The sequence below is a fragment of the Oratosquilla oratoria genome, chromosome 15 (genome assembly GCF_046742065.1).
Source record: "Oratosquilla oratoria isolate Oo_2021 chromosome 15, ASM4674206v1, whole genome shotgun sequence".
Classification (NCBI taxonomy): Eukaryota; Metazoa; Arthropoda; class Malacostraca; order Stomatopoda; family Squillidae; genus Oratosquilla; species Oratosquilla oratoria.
In genome coordinates, this window is record NC_134791.1 from 20,328,552 (window position 1) to 20,348,163 (window position 19,612).

The 19,612-nt window shown below is 41.0% G+C and overlaps 1 protein-coding gene across 1 annotated transcript; it reads right to left on the reverse strand.

The window, feature by feature from the left end:
• Positions 1 to 737: 737 nt before the first annotated feature.
• Positions 738 to 18,823, reverse strand: LOC143033066 (uncharacterized). Its single transcript, XM_076198264.1, has 7 exons — positions 18,751 to 18,823; positions 18,497 to 18,558; positions 16,051 to 16,300; positions 11,892 to 11,936; positions 10,097 to 10,297; positions 9,324 to 9,437; positions 738 to 6,384 (listed from the first exon to the last, which is right to left on the reverse strand). The coding sequence occupies exons 1-7, from the start codon at positions 18,821 to 18,823 to the stop codon at positions 6,299 to 6,301; spliced, it is 831 nt and encodes a 276-aa protein (XP_076054379.1). The 3' UTR covers positions 738 to 6,298.
• Positions 18,824 to 19,612: the final 789 nt, after the last annotated feature.

Genomic DNA, 19,612 nt, shown 5'->3' on the forward strand with positions numbered 1-19,612 from the left:
TTACTGTGAATCCTGCCCTGTTGTTTTAATATGATGACCTTGTTTGCATTACCCTTGTTAAAGCCTTTGATCCACTTGAACACTTCAATTAGATCACCCTGCACTCTGCATCTTTCCAGAGAATGTAAGTTAAGGTGCCTAAACCTCTCTTCGTAAAGCAAATTTCGGAGTCCATGCGTCATTTTGGTCATTCGTCTCTACTGATTCTTGTGAATTGATGTCCATTCAATAGGACAAAGACAAAAACTGTACCGTATAGTCAAGGATGGGTCTAACTATCGCTAGTTTGATAATTACCTCTTCACTTCTATTCGTTACTGTCCTAGCAATGAAACCTAATGCTCTGTTAGCTTTATTCCTGACACTAATGGACTGTTTCCTGGTTTTAAGTTCCGGACTCACCAGAACTTCCAAGTCTCTCTCGCACTCAGTTTTCTCTAAAAGCATGTTATCTCAGCTGTATCTATTTTCGGGGTTGTGTAGCCCTACGTTTAACACGCTACACTTAGAGATATTGAAGTTCATTTGCCATTTCACTGACCATGTGAACAATTTGTTAAGATCATCCTGCAGAATATCTGCATCGTCTCCTGACCTAATTAGGCATCCCATTTTGGTGTTGTCCGCAAACTTACTAACATCACTATTTATCCCATCGTCTAAATCGCTTATGTACATAATGAACAACAAGGGACCCAAAACCGAGCCCTGGGGAACCCCACTAGTAACATTGCCCCACCTGGATTTTACTCCATTTATGGTGACCCACTGTTTTCTGTTATTGATCCAAGCTCTAATCCATTAACACTTTTCCTCCATACACAACCATTCTCCACTCATCCCTATCTTCCGTCTTCTCCCTTCTTCAACAAACATCCCCCTCTTTCTCAATGCCCCATTTACCCCATCCATCCATCTCATCCTTGGTTGCCCCCTCAGGTTCACCCCATCCACCTTTGCCTTCCACACTTTTACTAATCTTTCTTCACTCATTTTTTCCATGTGTCCAAACCATCCCAATATTGTTTCATCAACCCTATCTCCCAACTCCTTTTCTATCCCTCTCCTTCTCACATCCTCTATCCACTCTAGTAACCCCTACCATACTTCTCAGATATTTCATCTCAAACACATTTAAACTCTCTCTTACGTTCCATGTTTCTGCCCCATACAGTGCTGTCGGTACAATCACCCCTTCTTACAATCTCCTTTTAGCACTCATTCCAAAATGTCTGTTTCTCATTACACTTTTTAATCCCCAAAGGCATTTACTTGCTTCTCTCAATCTACATTCTATCTCCTCTTCTCCCTTTCCTGCCACTAAAGCTATCCACTTCCTCCAGCCTCTCTTCCTTAATACTCACTTTCAACTCATTGCCATCTTCTCCCTTTGTACATTTCGTCACTTTACTTTTACCCACATTTGCCTTCAACATTCTCCCATTGCATACCTTGCCAAACTCCAACACTAACTCCCTTAATCCCATATCTGACCCTGCCTCAAGTGCAGTGTTGTCAGCAAACAACAACTGGCTCATCTCCCACTTTTCACCATTTTCTTTAACCATTTCCAGCCACCTCACATTAACCTCCTGCACCACCCCATTCGTGTGCAAGTTAAACAGCCACAGCAACATCAAACATCCCTATCACAGACCCACCTTTACCTCAAAATGCTCACCCTCTCCATTTCCAATTCCAACAGACTCTACTACTCTTGTAAAAACTCTGACTGCCTTTAACATCTTTCCCCCAATCCCATATATCTGCAAAACCTCCCACAATGCATTCTGTCTACCTTGTCATGACCCTTTTTCCAAATCTATAAAGGATGACCTGTCATCCAGGAGGTGCTAAGATAAGAGGGAGGGTGGAGGGGTGTGGATTGTATTCAGGGATGGAATGGGTGGGAATGTTTTTATGCCTTTTCCTTTTTGGCTACCTCCCTTGTAAGAGGGAAATAGCCTTGGTATATGTATGTATAAAGGATTTAATTCCTTTGTTTTTGGCTACTTCCCTTGTAAGGGGAAAAAAAGCCATTGGTATATGTATATATGTATGCATAAAGGCCCAAAGAACATCCTCACTTTTTGTTAAAGCCTTTTCACACATCTGCTTTACTACAAAATTTGATCCACCCAACCTCTACCTTTCCTAAACCCACAGTTCCTCACCAATTATTCCCTGTTCTTCTCCTGATGCTCTCAATTAAAACCCTTCTATATTTCTTCCCAACTACACTCAACAAACTGATCCCTCTGAAACTACTACACTTACATTTGTTCCCTTTTCCCTTATAAAGCAGAACTATACAGGCATACCTCCAGTCCTCTGGCACTCTACCCTCCCTTAGACACACATTAAACAACTTCACTACCTCCCTTCTTTAGACATTCTGCATGACACCCATCTACCCAAGGTGCCTTACCCACTCCCATTGTTTTCAAAACTACTTGCACTTCTTATTTTCTTATTTCTCCTCTATTTTCCTCTCCCATCACTATAATTTTCTTAGTACCTCCCACTGCTACCACTAATTCTATTCTCTTCCACATTTAACTTTATATTACATACATACTATATAACAAGGGCTTTTCCCCCCTTACAAGGGAGGTAGCCAAAGTCAAAAGGCACAACTTCACTCTCGCCCATTTCATTCCCACCCACTCCACTCCCATTCACACCCCTCCCTCTCATCTTGGCTTCTCCTGGATGACATGTCATCCCTTCATCTTGCTCATTGCCCTGGACGATTATCATCAGACGATGATAATAATTTTCCCAAATGTCCATCTTGCATGACCACCATTTGCAAGCACCCTTGTTCTCTCCATAACTAAAAAATTAAAATCTGGATATCAAACATCCTATAGTTTCAGAACAAATAATAAACTGAAGCTGTTATGGTTCCTTAAAAACTTCAATAATATATGCAAGTCATTTTTTCCCAATTATTAAAGTATCCTGAAATAATTTTAGCACCTCAATATTTTAGTATGATACATAATCATTGTGAATACCAAGTTATTGAGTACAAAATTATTGGGATTGCCAAATCAAAGCATAACAGATAAACTTATACATACATACATATACGAACGGCTTTTTCCCCTTTACAAGGGAGGTAGCCAAAAAACAAAAGCCATAAAATTCACTCCCACCCATTCCATCTCCACATATTTCACTCCCATCCACCCAACTCCCTCCCTCTTATCATGGCTCCTCCTGGATGACGGGTCATCCCTGCATCTCGCACGCGACATAAAACTAATGCCCAATACATAAGATTTTGGGAGTTGAGGACCACTGTATTAAGCAGTAGCTCCTGGATATGGCCTGGCAGCTATTGCAGCCATTGTGACCAAGAAAGACAAAGTTGAATATATCTATGCGTGAACTTTGATCACACTTCTTAGTTCAAGAACTCGACATTATTACCAAACTACACAACATATAAATTTCTTGCATTCAAAATTCAAGTGGTACACCCCTCAGCCCCATCCATATTACAGAAAACTCATGAACATAGACTTGATCACATGAATGTGCACAAGTAACCAACAGTAGATCAGTGTATATCTAAAAACACTAACATTCAAATGTGCTCCATCCCTGCTACACCTCATTTACCAAAACACCTTCAACACACAAAAGATCATTCAAAAGTTTTGAGCTCAAAATGGCAAATAATATGCTGTCTAAACAACATAATTAAACATAAAAATATTATAACAAAAATTATAGGTAACCAAGGTAACATTTACATACCAAACAGAATTTTAGGTTTCCTTCATAATCGCATTGCACACATACATTTTTTTCCTTCTTTTTTTTCTTCTTTTTTCTTTTTTTTGGTCTGGTAACACTCTAAGCCTACTTGGTAACATTCAAATCACATCCACTCTACTAGGGGGTAGGCGGTGCAAAAACATACATTTGAAGCTGTGGACTTGCTATAAAATCGCATAGAATATTTGGTAGGTAAGTTGGTAACAGCTATCACTGGTATATCTGAATGAAAAAGGAATACTTTGGGCATAAACTTATCCTTATGGTGAAACAATCATCTGGGCTACACATTTAAAAGCACATGCTATCACATACCAATTACGTAACCCAGTATTCTGTTGAATCAAATGCCCACAATGGTAACATCTTGGGTTAATCCATGCTCACCTTGCATGGTCTTTAGCCTGGCATTAACACAAAAATGCTTAAAATCTACAATAATTGTAATAATTACAATTTGAAAAACATAAGCCCATAATGGGGTCGTTGAACATGCCATAATGCCACGCCAAGAACCTAACCAGGATCCTAACTTCTGCAACAGAACTAATACCTTCTCAATCAACAATCACTTTTATAAATGAATAACAGTATTCAAAAAACAAACTAGCGAACGGTGGTGGTTCTAATCACTGGAGTCAAATACAATTTAAACAAAATAATTCATGCAAATGACTACAGATCAACCACTCTGACCATTCACCCTCCCACTATGTCTTTTATCAAACATCAAAAACATAACTATCTAGATGTTCACCATCCCATCTAAATATATTATACAAATGCATTTTCGTTAAAATTTTCTTTGCAGATTGACATGATTTTATGGTCAATATAAAATTCAAGTCTTCCTATACATCGAAATGAAAATTTCTTCAGTGCAAACTGTGACCTAAATTACTCATGCCAAAAATAAATAACTTTTTTCTTTCTTTTTTTTATGAAAATAACTATAAATGAATTACCACAAAATTATAAAGAAAACTAATATAACTGACTGATGCCTGAAACAGTTCATCCAATTATTAACTTAATGAAAAAAAAAAAAAAAAAAAAAATTAAGCAATTAGCACCACAAAAGTTGTGCAAAAGGATTCACTGGTTTCCTTGAATAATATTTGCGTCTTTCTTGTATGAGCAAATTATTAGCACAATAGTACTTAACTCTAAGAAATCCCATAAAGTCTTTATGGAAATGAGAATATGCCTTACCATTATTAGTTCTTGCATTTAGCAAGTTTCCACCTCGAAAATACACAATAAATTTATTATTAACACCTATAGTAGGCATCGGTAACAAACATGTCATCACAATCTTGGTAACACTGGGCATCATGACAAAAGAGAGCACATCTCATCACGTTAGGCCATGACGGTAACTCACCGGATAAAAAGCTCCACCAACACGGAGACAGGTAACTTGCTTGTCTGAGGCCACAAGAAGGAACCTATGAAGCACTGAACAAAGAAAAATAGAATGAAAAAAGAGAGTTAGAGAAAGTGAATGAGAGAGTACAAGAGAGTAAAAAAGAGTGAGGATGAAAGTGAGTGGAAGAGATTGAAAGTGAAAGTGAGTGAGAGTGGTAAGAGAGCAAAAGAGAGAGCAAATGTATGTGTGTGTGTGTGTATGTTTTTACCTAATTGTAGTATACAGGAAAGAAGCAACACTCGTTGCACCCTGTGTGCATGCGTGTGTGATTCACCATGGTCTTGGATCACATGTTGAACTTGTGATTGACAGCTATTACTCCCCCTGGATGGGAGCCCAGAGTACATATATGACCAATCTATGAGTAATGCTGTGACCTTACACACAGTGTGTGTGTATGTGTATGTGTGTGCATGAGAAAATGTTTGTGCATAGTGAAAATTTTGTTTATTACATGTTTATCTAGAGGTTCCTAGCTTCATTTAGCAAAAATATATATTCACTGGTTCAAAAGTTATGGCATTTTGGAAGCTTACAAATTTATAGGAATTTTCCCATATCTCGTGCTTAATACGTTCCTCCTCCTAATGCCTCATTTATTACATACAAGGGCATACCACTGGGAGGGATCCATTTAAATTGATTGGTAACAAACATCTCGGAAACCTAGTTCAAAGATGTCACCTCACAGAATTACCTAAAAGGTTTGTGCATTACATAAGGGGTGACAAAAGTCACCTAAATACAACCCATATCCACTCAGAAGACTTGGTTGAGTGTCTTTCATCAACATGCCAAGAAGCCTGAGAGCTGGAAGAGATGAAAGTCAAGTTCAAAGAGTTGTGGCTGGATCACAGCTCAAAAATTCAACTCTTACGACGGAAAAAACCTTACCTTCTACTTTCATTACTCTTACCATAGTCACATATAAAATTGAGCACTTTCATTTATGTAAAAAAAATCATGGAATTTCAAGTAACAACTCTGTTGTGTCAAATGGAAGGTTAAATTGGTCATTGTTACACTGGGCACCAATATCCCATCCTTCCAACGATGATCTGCACCAACATACGAGTCACATTACCGATGTCCGTTCTTCTTGTGCTGGTACATGTCGTACTTGGTCCGAAACAATGCACCACAGGTACATGCAAATGGTTCTCTTCCTGGAATTATGTCAAACATGAATAAATAATATGAATATAAACCTAAAGAAAACAATGTACAAATAAAATGTGCTTAATGGATGAATTTAATGAAACATGGACTGTGGTTTCTATCAGTAACTTTGAAATATGTCTATAAAGTACTTTTTTCCCAAGTAAAACTTATGCCAAGGTGCATTTTTGCATTTCTAAATACACTACGTCAGAAATGGTGAGGGCAATTAAAGTTTTAGAGTAAACCTTTCTAGAGAAATTTCTCAATAACAAATGTGGCTGAACCCAGCTGTGTGTAAAACAAAAGTAAAAGATATTGGTGAGTGGATGCTAAGGAACAAGATGTTAAAAACCTAGGGACAAGAGGAAAAAGGTGCAGCTGTACTATTTGCAGGTTTAAGAAGGGCCCCTGAAAAGCTGGCACCACCCAGGGATTGAACCTAAGACCTCTCACTTGCTGGGTAGGTATGCTTACCGATTACAACACTGTCATCCCAAGTGACCCTCTACACATGTCCTCCCTTTGAGCCCCACCTGCCAAGGGCCAATCTGGGTGTGTGCACTGCCATGGGATTCTATCCATTACACCATGTTGGAGTTGGGAGTCATTGAAAAGATGCACCACCCAGAGACCCAGGAGCTCCCACTTGCCAGGCAGGCCTGCTTACCAATTACAACACACATACACACACACACACACATGGTCTTGGATCACGAGTCCAACATGTGATCCAAGACCATGGTGAACCATGATGAATCACACAAACCATTTCTATCAAATGACTCTCTATATCTACTGATCACATTTTTAAGAATTTCAAATTTACCAAGGATCCTATCTCATACACTTTTACTCATTCTTGCTTTCACATTCCATCCACTACATATCACCAAGGCACTTTGTACTACAAAATAATAGATAAATATATATATATACACCATGGGCTTTTTCCCCCTTTAAAGGGAGGTAGCCAAAGCCAAAGACATAAATCCATTCCCACCCATTTCATCCCCACACACTCCCCTCCCATTCACCACCCCTCCCTCCCTCCCTCTTTTCTTGGCTCCTCCTGGATGACAGGTCATCCCTGCATCTCACCTACTACCCTGGTGAGCAAGACACAGCACAGCCACAGCAAGGCTGCTTCATTTAATCAGTTACCCACCCTCCATACCCTTATGAAGAAAAAGAGAAAACAGAGAAATCCCTTCAGGCTACATCATATATTCATGCACACTCCCTCACCCCCCACCCATTCCATGCATCACAGCATCATCCATACACAACCATTCTCCAACCACCCCTATCTTCTGTCCTCTCCCCTCCTTTCTCAACAGATACTCCCCTCTTTCCCATTGCCCCTTTTACCCTATCCATCCATCTCATCCTTTGTCAACCCCTCATTTTCACTCCCTCCACACCTCTCTTACCAATTTTCCTTCACTCTTTCCTACCATGTGCCCAAACCACCCCAACACCTTACCAATCTTAGCCCCTAACTCCCCCTCCACCCCTGCTCTCCTCCTCACCTCACTCTATCTAGGCCAGCAACCCCCACCACACCCCTCAGGCACCTCATCTCAAACACACCCAAACTCCTCCTCTCTCATGCTCCATGCTTCCACCCCACACAGTGCTATCGGTACAACCACCCCCCAGCACCCATTCCCAAATGTCTACCTCCCACCATACTCATCCATCCCCCAAAGGCACCCACCTGCCTCCCTCAATCAATAACCCACTTCCATTCCTCCCCCTCACCTGCTCCATTTACCCACCTGTATCTAAAGCCAGCCACCCTCTCCAGTCTCTCTCCCCCAACACCCACCTCCAACCCACCACCACCCAACCCTACACACCCCACCCCCACCTTCAACTTCTTTCCTTCACACACCCTCCCAAACTACTTCACCAACCTCCCCAATCCCTCCCCTGACCCTGCTACCAGTGCAGTGTCAACAGCAAACAACAACTGGCCCACCTCCCACCTCTCTCTGTTTCCCCCAATCATCTCCAATCCCCAGCCCACCACCCCCGCACCCACCTCCCACATCACCCCACCCACGTACAAAGTGAACAACCACGGCAACACAACACATCCCAACGAAGTCCCACCCCCACCTTAAACCACTCACCCTCACCATTTCAAACTCCAACACAGCCCCCAGCACTCTTGTAAAAGCCCCTGCCCATTCCCAACAGCCCTCCCCTCATCCTATACATCTGCAACATCCCCCATAACACCCTTCCACCCCCATCACAAGCCCCCTCCAAATTCATAAAGGCCCCCCCCCAAAAAAAAAAAAAAAAAAAAAAAATCCACACCCCTTCCCAAGTATCTGCACCACCACAAAAATCCAATCCACACAACCCCCTCCTGCCCCAAACCCACACCACTCCCCACCAATGACTCCCTCCATTCCCCTACCAATCCTCCCAACCAAAACCCTCCCATAAGCCCCCCTAACCACACCCAAAAAACTGATCCTCCCCTAAACCACCACACTCATACCTGCAAACCACCCCCATCCACAAAGTGGAACTACACAGGGACTCCTCCAGTCCCCTGACACTCTGCCCCCTTCCAGACAAGCATCAAACAACCTCACCAGCAAGTCTACCATCACTGCATCTCCCTTTTTCAGACACTCCGCATGACACCCTTCCAACCCATGTGCCCCACCTACTCTCACCATTCCAATAACTGCTTTCACCTCTCCTCCACCCCCCCTCACCCATCACCATCATTTTCCCAGCACCTCCCATTGCAACTACCTTTCCCTCCCTACCCTCCTTCACATTTAGCAACTCCCTAAAATACTCTGCCCATCTTCCTCTTACTCCAGTTTCCCCCATTATCATCCTTCCACCTGCATCCCCACATCCTCTACTTGACTCCCCTCCCCTCCCTCAACATCCCTACAAAATAATATTAACTAATTACCTTCTGCATGCATGATTGCCATGTGTGTGCGAAGAGTGGCAGCATCACGGTACATCCGACGACACGTTGGGCATGGCCGCGGTTCATGGAAGGCAAGTTTTCGCTGATATTGCTCTGACAAATAAAAGAAACATTTGTGGGTAATTCAAAGAAGCATGTACTTATATAATAAACTAATGAAAAAAAGTAACTATGCCTATGTTGTTACCATTATTAAAATTCACCCTTTGTTTTTGTTTTGTTATAAATTTGTCTGTCTGATTTTCATTTATTATTAGTTATATGTCAATTTATTATCATTTACTATTTACCTGTTTGTTTGTTATTCAACTATACCAATGCATTTATTTATGTATTTTAATTGTTATTTACATTGTTATAGTTTTAATTTATTATTAATATGATTTTTTTTTTTTTTTTTTTTTTTTTTTTTTTTTTTTTTTTTTTTTTTTTTTTTTTTTTTTTTTTTTTTTTTTTTTTTTTTTTTTTTTTTTTTTTTTTTGCATCCGACCTAGATATGGATCAAAAGGTCTCCTGTCGGCATGCTTTGCCTTTGTAATCCTTTGTAATCCTTTGTAATCCTTTGTACTCCACAACACCACTCTTATCAAAATCAAGATTAATGAAGCAAACCACTGCTTTCACAGAAGGGCCAAACAGCCAGACTTTAGAAGCACTGTGTAGGATATGTACTATCATGAAAAATTATAAAACAAAATCACAGGAAAAGTTAGAATGAACAAATCAACAGGTACTTATATGAGAATTCCTACCTAATGTGGCCTGTACCTCTTGTTGAGACACAGGGGAGGGATGGATGTATTGGCCAGAAGCAGTAGTTGTACCAACAGAGCCATTGGTAGTCGTGCTGCCAGTGGTCCCGACTGATCCAGGTACTAATAACTGCATGCTCGAGTCCAAACTCCCACCACCTCCGACTCCTCTTCCCCCAGCTGGTTCACCACTGGCTAATCCTGAAACAAAAGAATTTTTTTTGTACTACTTCACTCCAGTAAGTTCAACTAAGTCCATGTTAAGGATAACCATTGCCTATTCCAGATTGAAAACCTCCCCAGTTACCCATGGTCCTCAACCCCTCCCAGAGATCTTGTCAAAATGAAATGTTGAGCCAATGTCTGTGTTGTATCAATGTGTGCATGTTACTACATCACTAGAGGAAGGAAGCAATAACCTGCTGTCAGCTCTCCGTGAAAAGGGGGGGGGGGGGTGAGATCATTGAAGTTGACAGAGATCTTGTCCAGTCTGGAGACTAAGGGCCATGCACCTTCTGATACAAGATGAGGGTATTGATAATTATTAGCGATGTAGAGATCATACTTTCCTAGACCTATCTTACTGGATCACCACAATCAGGTTTCCATTGTTGGGCCCTCTACTAGGAAGGAAGGAAGGAAGGAAGGAAGGAAGGATTGATTGATTAAAGGTTATCTGATGTCGTAACTGAAGGAAGGAAGGAAGGAAGGAAGGAAGGAAGGAAGGAAGGAAGGAAGGAAGGAGGGAGAGGGAGTGTAGGAGAGAAATAACCAAGCATACTTTGGGAAATAAAGTAGTTCAAAGGCAGGAAAAAACAAAGAAAAATAAGAGTTGAAGTGCACATTTAGTGTGTTTCACTTTGACAATTTCATGTTTGGTGCCAAATATCAATTATTACCCTACTTCATTGTTGGTGACCAAATTGTTACATTTGGAAATGTCCTCAACCTTCGGTTAACTAGCCATCATATTTGGCACTGTGTCTTAAGTGTATATTTTTTCACAACTCACTTTTAACAATAATTTAGTGAGTGGTATAAATCTGTTTCAGCAGATTTTACAAGTGTATGGGTAAGATGAGAGTTGTTAGAGAGCATCAAATGTTTCTTGAGGAAAGTATGGTGTTGGCTGAAGGTGAGACGGTAAAGTGGAAAAGGTGTGAGAAAAACATGGGTTGAATATGGAACACTATCTTAGTGACATTTCAACTACAGGTTTTCTTCAGACTCTAAAGAAGACTTGTAGTCAAAAGATCAGTAAAATAGTTTTCCTGATCCAACCTGTGTTTTCCTACCATCTTTTAGTTATTGGAACCAAGGTTGTCAGTTATGTTTGATCTCTGTAACTGTTTAAACAATTACACAGAAGTCAATGAGGAAGGTACAATGATGATTCTACCATTCAGCTACAGGCATGTATTTGTATTAAAGCAAAACTGTTAATCTTGTTTCATCATCTTACACATGCTCAGAAAAGAATTGTTAATTTCAAATTCATACATCTCTTTTTATAATATTGTGTTCAGGTTCAAGCAGGGATTAAGATAATTCCTTACCTAAAACTCTTAGTTGCAGAACAAATTACTTTGACATAAAAAGCTATCTTAGCAGTTCATGTACAGCCATTATTACATGTGCACTCAATACTTTTGCATCAATATTTATAAAAGGAAAAAGTATAATATGCTTCCTATTTCTATGCAGCTACAGAAGAATTGAGACCACAAGGTCAATTCTGGATGTAACAACTCTACATTAGTTTGTATGCCATAGCTGCTTTTCTATACACACTTACCTTGTTGGGTTGTGAGGAGAATGGTGGTGGGGCCAACCCCTTTCCCTGCATTAAAACAATTAAAAGGGGAATGAAGTGAATAATTACACACAAGCTGGTGCAACCATGCAAAGTATTGATAAAAAACTCTGCAACAAGTTAGGAAGTGATCCTCAGCCTCTGTGCTATCTGCATAGCCTGACCTGGAGTCACCATACTTTTTTCACAGTGTGTCAGATAACTGAGTGACCCCAACCTTTCCCAAACCCACACTGTTCCTCACCAAATACTCTGTTCCCCTCCTAATCCTCTCAATTAAAACCCTCCCATCAGCCTTCAGTTACCCCAGCAGATACATTCAAGAGAACTCCTGTGTTTTTTTACTCCATCAATATGGATCACTGCATTGGTTAGAAAAATGCTGCCATTGTTTTCAAATCTCATTGTAATTTTAGAAGAAAAATAATAGAATCATCATTTATTAAACACTTTCCAAACTTTAATACTTCTGGAGAAAGTGGATAGTTTTAGATACTTGGGTGCGAATGTGGCAGGAAAGGGAGGAGTTGGGGTGGAGGTAGAATGTAGATTGAGAGAAGCAAGTAAATGCCTTGGTGGAGGTTATATGAGGAGGTTATATGAAGGAGTGATTGTACCAACAGCATTGTATGGGGCAGAAACATGGAACATGAGAGAGGAAGAGAGAAGGAATTTGAATGTGTTTGAGATGAAATGTCTGAGAAGTATGATAGGGGTTACTAGGCTGGATAGAGTAAGAAATGAGGAGGTGAGGAGGAGAACAGGGGTGGAAAGGGAACTGGGAGATAGGGTTGATGAAAGGATATTAGGATGGCTTGGACACATGGAAAGAATGAGTGAAGAAAGATTAGTAAAAGAAATATGGAAGGCAGAGGTGGAAGGAGTGAATATGAGGGGGCATCCTAGGATGAGATGGATGGATGGGGTGAAAGGGGCATTACAGAAGAGAGGAATGTCTGTGGAGGAAGGACGGGAGAGGACAGAAGATAGGGATGAATGGAGAGGGGTTGTGTATAGCTGATGCTATGAAGCATGCGGGGCGTGGGTGGGGGAGGGGGGATGAGGAAGTATGTATGGAAAAAAATTGACGCAGCCCAAAGGGATTTCTCCCCGTCTTCTCCTTTTCTGCATGAGGGGACGGAGAGGGGGGGGGTTGCCGAATTTATGAAGCGGCCTTGCTGTGGATGTGCTGTGTCTTGCGACACTGCTTCTGACCCAGGGCAGTGGACAGGATGCAGGGATGACACGTCATCCAGGAGGTGCCAAGATAAGAGGGAGGGAGGAGGGTGGAGGGGAGTGGAATATATAGGAAATGGAATGGGTGGGAGTGGTTTCTATGCCTTTTTCTTTGTGGCTACCCCCTATGTAGGGGGAAAAAGCCTTTGGTATATGTATGTATGTATCTACTTACTGGACCTATCTGCTAAAGAGAACCACAAATAGTGGTCGAAATATACAGATACCTCTTTACCTCAATTTATTTTTCTCTGAAAATGGGTTAAAGATTTATATGCTTGTGTGTGTGTTTACCTAATTGTAGTATACAGGAAAGGAGCAATGCTTGCTAAGTCCCATATTCTATTCACTAATTCTTTATCACACCTAGCTTCAAATTCATGCACATAATTATATTTAGATTTGAACTCATGTACTGTATGAGCTTGGGCTATCACTTTCTGAGCTATTCCAAGTATTTATGCATCTATATGGAAAACGGTATTTCTTCACATCTTTTAGACATATGGCTTTTCTTAATTTACTCTCATGACCTCTTAAACACACCCCCATCTTTAATCAGATCTCCTCTGTCAATGCAATCCATCTGCATTAGTGACCTGAACAATGTAATCATATCACCTCTTTCTCTTCAGTCTTTCAAAGTTGACAGGCACAGTGCTTTTAGTCTTTTTTCATATGGTTTATCTGCCAGGCTGGGGACCAGTTTGGTTGCTGCCCTTTGTAGATTCTCAATCTTGTTTATATCCTTCACTCTGAGTGGGGACCATACCATATACATATATACATACACCAACAGCTTTTTCCCCTTACAAGGAAGGTAGTCAAAGTCAAAGGCATAAATCCAATACCACCCATTTCATTACCACATCCACTCCTATTCACCACCCTCCCTCCCTCTATTCTTGGCTCCTTCTGAATAATGGGTCATCCCTGCATCTTGCCCACTGCCCTGGGTCAGAAGCAATGTAGCAAGACATAGCACATCCACAGCAAGGCCACTTCATTAAATTGGTGACCCCGCCTCCATCCCCTCATGCAGAAACATTGAAGACAAGGAGAAATTCCTTTGGGCTGCGTCAAAACATCATTCACACATATTCCCTCACCCTCCATCCCCCATCCACTCCCTTCCATGCATCACAGCATCATCCATATACAATCATTCTCCACTCATATATTCTGTCTTCTCCCTTTCTTCTTCAACAGACATGCCCCTCTTCCCCAATGCCCCTTTTACCCCATCTATCTCATCCTTGGTCACTCCCTCCATTTCTGCCTTAAACACTTCTTTTACTTATCTTTTTTCACTCACCCAAACCATCCCAAGCCTATTAACCCGTACCATATTTCTCAGGCATTTCATCTCAAACACATTTAAACTCTTCATCTCTTATGTTCCATGTTTCTGTCCCATACAATATCATACACTCTCCTCTTAGCATCCATTCCCAAATGTCTATTTCTCATTACACTTTTTAATCCCCCCAAGGCATTTACTTGCTTCTCTCAATCTATATTCTTACCCCACCTCCATTCTTCCCTTTCCTGCCACATTCTCACCCAAGTACCAAAAGCTATACTATTGATCATACTAGTAAACAAGAACATCTCTTTGGGCCATGTCATTCCTTCATCCATTCACTCCCGTTTTATTGCACTCTTTCATGCCTTAAAAACAAAACTTGTTCTTGAGGATCATACTAATTACATATTCCAGTCTTGGACAGATCAGGGTTTCAATGAGTTTTTTTCATCCTCTCTTCATCCATACAGTGAAATGCCACTTTGATCTTCTCCATTAGTCCCTACATCTCTTCCACAATCCTGCTGATATGTCTGTCAGATGACAGGTTGTCTTTTATCAATATTCCCCTAATCCTTCTCCTCTTTTGCTTTTGTAATAGGTTTGCTTCCCAAGGAAGTTTAAGGATGGTCTTTTACCAACATTGCCCATTTCTAGTGCTTTCCATTTTTTGGTATTGAACTTCATTTCCCATACTTGCAAAAATAGTGACTAGACCTTATTTGTAATAGTCTACCGTCCTCCTCCTTTTTCAATCTTCTCATGATTTCTGTGTCATCTGAAAACATGTTGGCATAGCTTGTTCTTTCCATAACATGAATGACATAGACAAGAAACATTATTGATGCAAGCACAGAGCCTTATGGAACTCCTGAAGAGATGTTCTTGTCTGTTCCATAGGTTTATTAAGTGGATGGAGATGAAGATGATGATGATGATGTGTTGGTAGTGGTGGTGGAGGTTTGGAGGGCATCATATGATGAAGTGGTGTTGTAAACCAGCTCTGGCTGCTGTTCCCTGCTATGGAGATGTTGTGTCTCACTACACTGCCTATGACCTAAGCCAAGCTACTGCTTGACCTTTCATCATCAGCTGCTTCAATGGGAGGGGTGATGAATGGGTTTTGCTGGGTATGGGATGGGTGTGGAGTGGGCATATGCTTCAATTTGGTCATTCTGAGTTCACTGGTCCTTTGGTATGCATGTATTATTGTATGTACAAAATTTGATAGGGACCTATGTTACATACAAATCTATTTAGAGATATTCTCATGAATGTATCTCTTTCATAACTAGGTACTATCTGTACAATTAGGTAAATACCAGCACAGAATTTGCCTTGTGACAGATCACATTTCCAAGATGCAAATATCACACACAAAAAAAAAAGACCAAATTTCTCACAGCAGTAGTTTTGATGCAAGTAAGATCAAGGATAATGGATTGATTGATTGATAACTAGAAACTTAGCTAAGCAACACCAATGAGAAGGCTAAGAATGATAAGTGACAGAGGATCTTAATATACAAACACCCGACTAAAGAAGTATCAAAGAACGGAATAAAACACAGGTAAAGAAGTGCACAATTAAAAAAATTACCTGCTGGTGGAAGAATGAGAGTCGATTCCCTTCCTGCTGAACCTTGTAGGAGGCCAAGACCACTCTGTGCCAAGAAGGAGGTGTAGCTGATCACAGAGTTGGTGCTGTTGACTGCAGAAGTGCCTATACAGTTGCTGATATCTAGTGCAGATGTAAGGTTTGCTGTTGAGCTCTTGACAGATGTGGCTATGGGGGAACCTGTTCGTGCTATTTTGGATTCTCTGAGTTCACTGGACACGTCAATGTAGTTCTATTGGAAAAAATGTTTACTATTAGTAAAAGCATCATCATAAGCAAGTTTCAATACTCTAACAAAAAAAACCATAATGCAATACATATGTAAAAATATAATTAGTTGTACCTTTTCTTAACAGCCATATATTTATACTGAAAAGCCTTCTCCCCCTTACAGGAGGAGTTGTCAAGTCAAAGCATACACTACCCTCCACCTATCCAAAAACCCATTTGCCTTCCCTCCCATCTTAGCACCTTGTGGATGAAAGGTCATCCCTGTCTCCTGTCACACTGCTCAGGTCACAGACAATGCAGCAATAAATGGCATTAACATAGCAAGGACCAAGAAACAGAGTTGGTTCCTCCCCCACTGTCTCATTATAAAGTGACAACCCTCCTCATCCACTTGAGAAATATACACAACAAACAAAAACATACAATTGAGCCATAACACCTCCTTACCATTTACAACCAATTTCCATTTACAACTATCTTTTCACTCTCACTTTCACTTGACAAACATTGGTGGGTCTTGTCAGGAATTTTTCTGTAGGACTGGCATTACCAAGGCGTTATAAAGCAGTGTCAATATTTATGCAGGAGGACTTAGATCCAAATCTTCCAGTCATTTGTGCTCCCTATCTTGTTGTATAGCTATGAGACATGGACAATTAATATGACTTGAAGAGGTGTCTTCATCTCTCTGGTGCCATGTACCTTAAGAGCATCATGGAGTATTGCTGAAATGACTGTGTATCCAACCAGAGACCATTCCTTAAAACTCAGTCTATGCCGGTTACCAGCACAATTTATGAATGTTGTCAACTCTGGCTAATAGGGGCACACAGCACACTTTCCTAATGATGAATCCACTTGTAGGGTTGTCTCCACAAGTGGTAGCCACAATCAATGACATAAATCCACTCCCATCATTTCATCTCCACATACTCCACTCCCATTCACCACCCCTCCCTCCCTCTTTTCTTGGCTCCTACTGGATGATGGGTCATCCCTGGACCTTGTCCACTGTCCCGAGTCAGAAGCAATGCAGAAAAACACAGTACACCCACAGCAAGGCTGTTTCATTTAATCGGTGACCTCCCCTCCATCCTCTTATGCAGAAAAAGAGAAGACGGGGAGAAATTCCCTTGGACTGCGTCAAAATATCATTCACACATACTTCCTCACCTCCCCATCCCACACACACCCTTCCATGCATGATAGCACCATCCATACACATACTATTCTCCACTCACCCCTATCTCCTGTTTTCTCCTTTCCTTCCTCAACTGACATTCCCATCTTTCCCAATGCCCCTTTCCCCCCCATCCATCCATCCCATCCTTGGTCACCCCTCATGTTCACTCTCTCCACTTCTGCTTTCCACACCTGTTACTACTCTTTCTTCATTCATTCTTTCCATGTGCCCAAACCATCCCAATACTCTTCATCAGCCCCATCTCCCAACTCCCTTTCCACCACCACTCTGCTCCTCACCTCGTTTCTCACTCTATCCAACCCATTCAAACTCTTCCTCTCTTACATTCCATGTTTCTGCCTCATACAGTGGTTTCAGCACAATCATCCCTTCATACAATGTCCTCCTAGCATCCATTCCCAAATGTCTATTTCTCATTACACTTTTTAATCCCCCAACACATTTACTTTCTTCTCTCAATCTACAATCTACCCTCTCCTCCACTCCTCCTTTTCGAGCCACATGCACCCCCAAGCATCTAAAGCTATCCACTTTCTTTAGGTTCCCTCCCTTAATACTCACTTCGAATTTACTGCCATCCTTTCCCCTTATATATCTCATCACCTTAATTTCACACACATTTATCTTCAACTTCCTTCTTTCACACATCTTCCCAAACTCCACCACTAACATTCTCAATCCCTCCTCTGATCCACCTACAAGTGTGGATGTCATCCTAGGCCAAACAACAACTGGCTTATCTCCCATTTTTCCTCAATTTTCTTTAATCATCTCCAATCTCTGGACCATTACCCTTCCACTTACCTCTGACACCACCCCATCCATGTATAAATTGGAATAGCCAAGGCAACATGACACATCCCTGACAAAGTCCCCAGCTTTACCCCCAAACCACTCACTCTTTCCTAATTCTACACACAGGCTCTACTACTCTTGTTTAAAAAACTCTTGACTCCGCTTAACAGCTAGAAGATAGAAATGGAGAAAAATTACCTCTCCTAACTCGAAATATTCTTCCTCTTCTTTTACACAATTAGTGCCGTTGGACTTACCACCTCATGGTATTCCTCTTTCACAGCTGCTACCTGTTTTCCTTGTCACCTTTTAACCTTTTTCACTTTCTTTTTTCTTTGGAGTTAGGCCTCTTCGAGTTCGGAAAGGAAATAAAGAAATCTTATCAGTCACCGAAGATATCAATGATTGTTAGCTAGTACCATTTCACTTGACTGGCAACTAATCTATGTCACCCTGAAGTCCATTTTCAAAACCCAATATATCCTTCACATCCATCTGGAGGTGCAGCCTCTGGGGCTTGTACATGGGTTCCAATCCACGGCACTTGCGGCTGTCTATCCATATACAAAAAGGCATTTCCCCCCCTTATACGGGGAGAGTTGCCCATCAAGGCACACATCCACCTTCCACCCATTCCACCAACCATTTCTTTCCCTTATATGGTTAACTTTTTGTGGATGACGGTATCATTACTGCCCACTGCCAGGGTTGAAAGCAATACAGTAAGGACACAGGACCTTCACAGCAGGGCCCAACAGCCCAAAGCTTGTTTAATTTCCCCACTTCATTTCCATGGCAACCCTCCCTCTTCAACTTTGTATGTTTTGTTGTAGTGACTGCTAGGTAACATGCAACTACTCCTTTTAGAGCCTATTTTGGAGGGCCCCTATGGACCAATCACACATCTTTCCTCTCTTTTATGAGTTAAAATCTAACACATGGAGGGACTGACAAATTGTTTTTGTACAATCGCTGACCTTCCTTTATGCTTTTTCCTTGAATCTATCCTTTTACTCCTTCTAACTACTACTTCAGGACCTCCAGTGGTGGGGTGGTTTTAAAAGAATTTTACCACCGAGATTTTCCCGAGTGTGTCATAAAAGGCAATTGAGTGGGACAGTGCTGGGACTAGGGATTTAGCTCTTTGTGTGTTTCTCCTACTAAAACTCAAGAAAACATGAGGCAACAGTTCTTAATACTATTAACCTCGCTTTCAACTAATTAAACATTTGAAACAATGCAAGCATACACAACTGAACAGACCGGTTATTCATTTTGGTTACCATTACCATGACAAGATTTTCTAATTCTTTT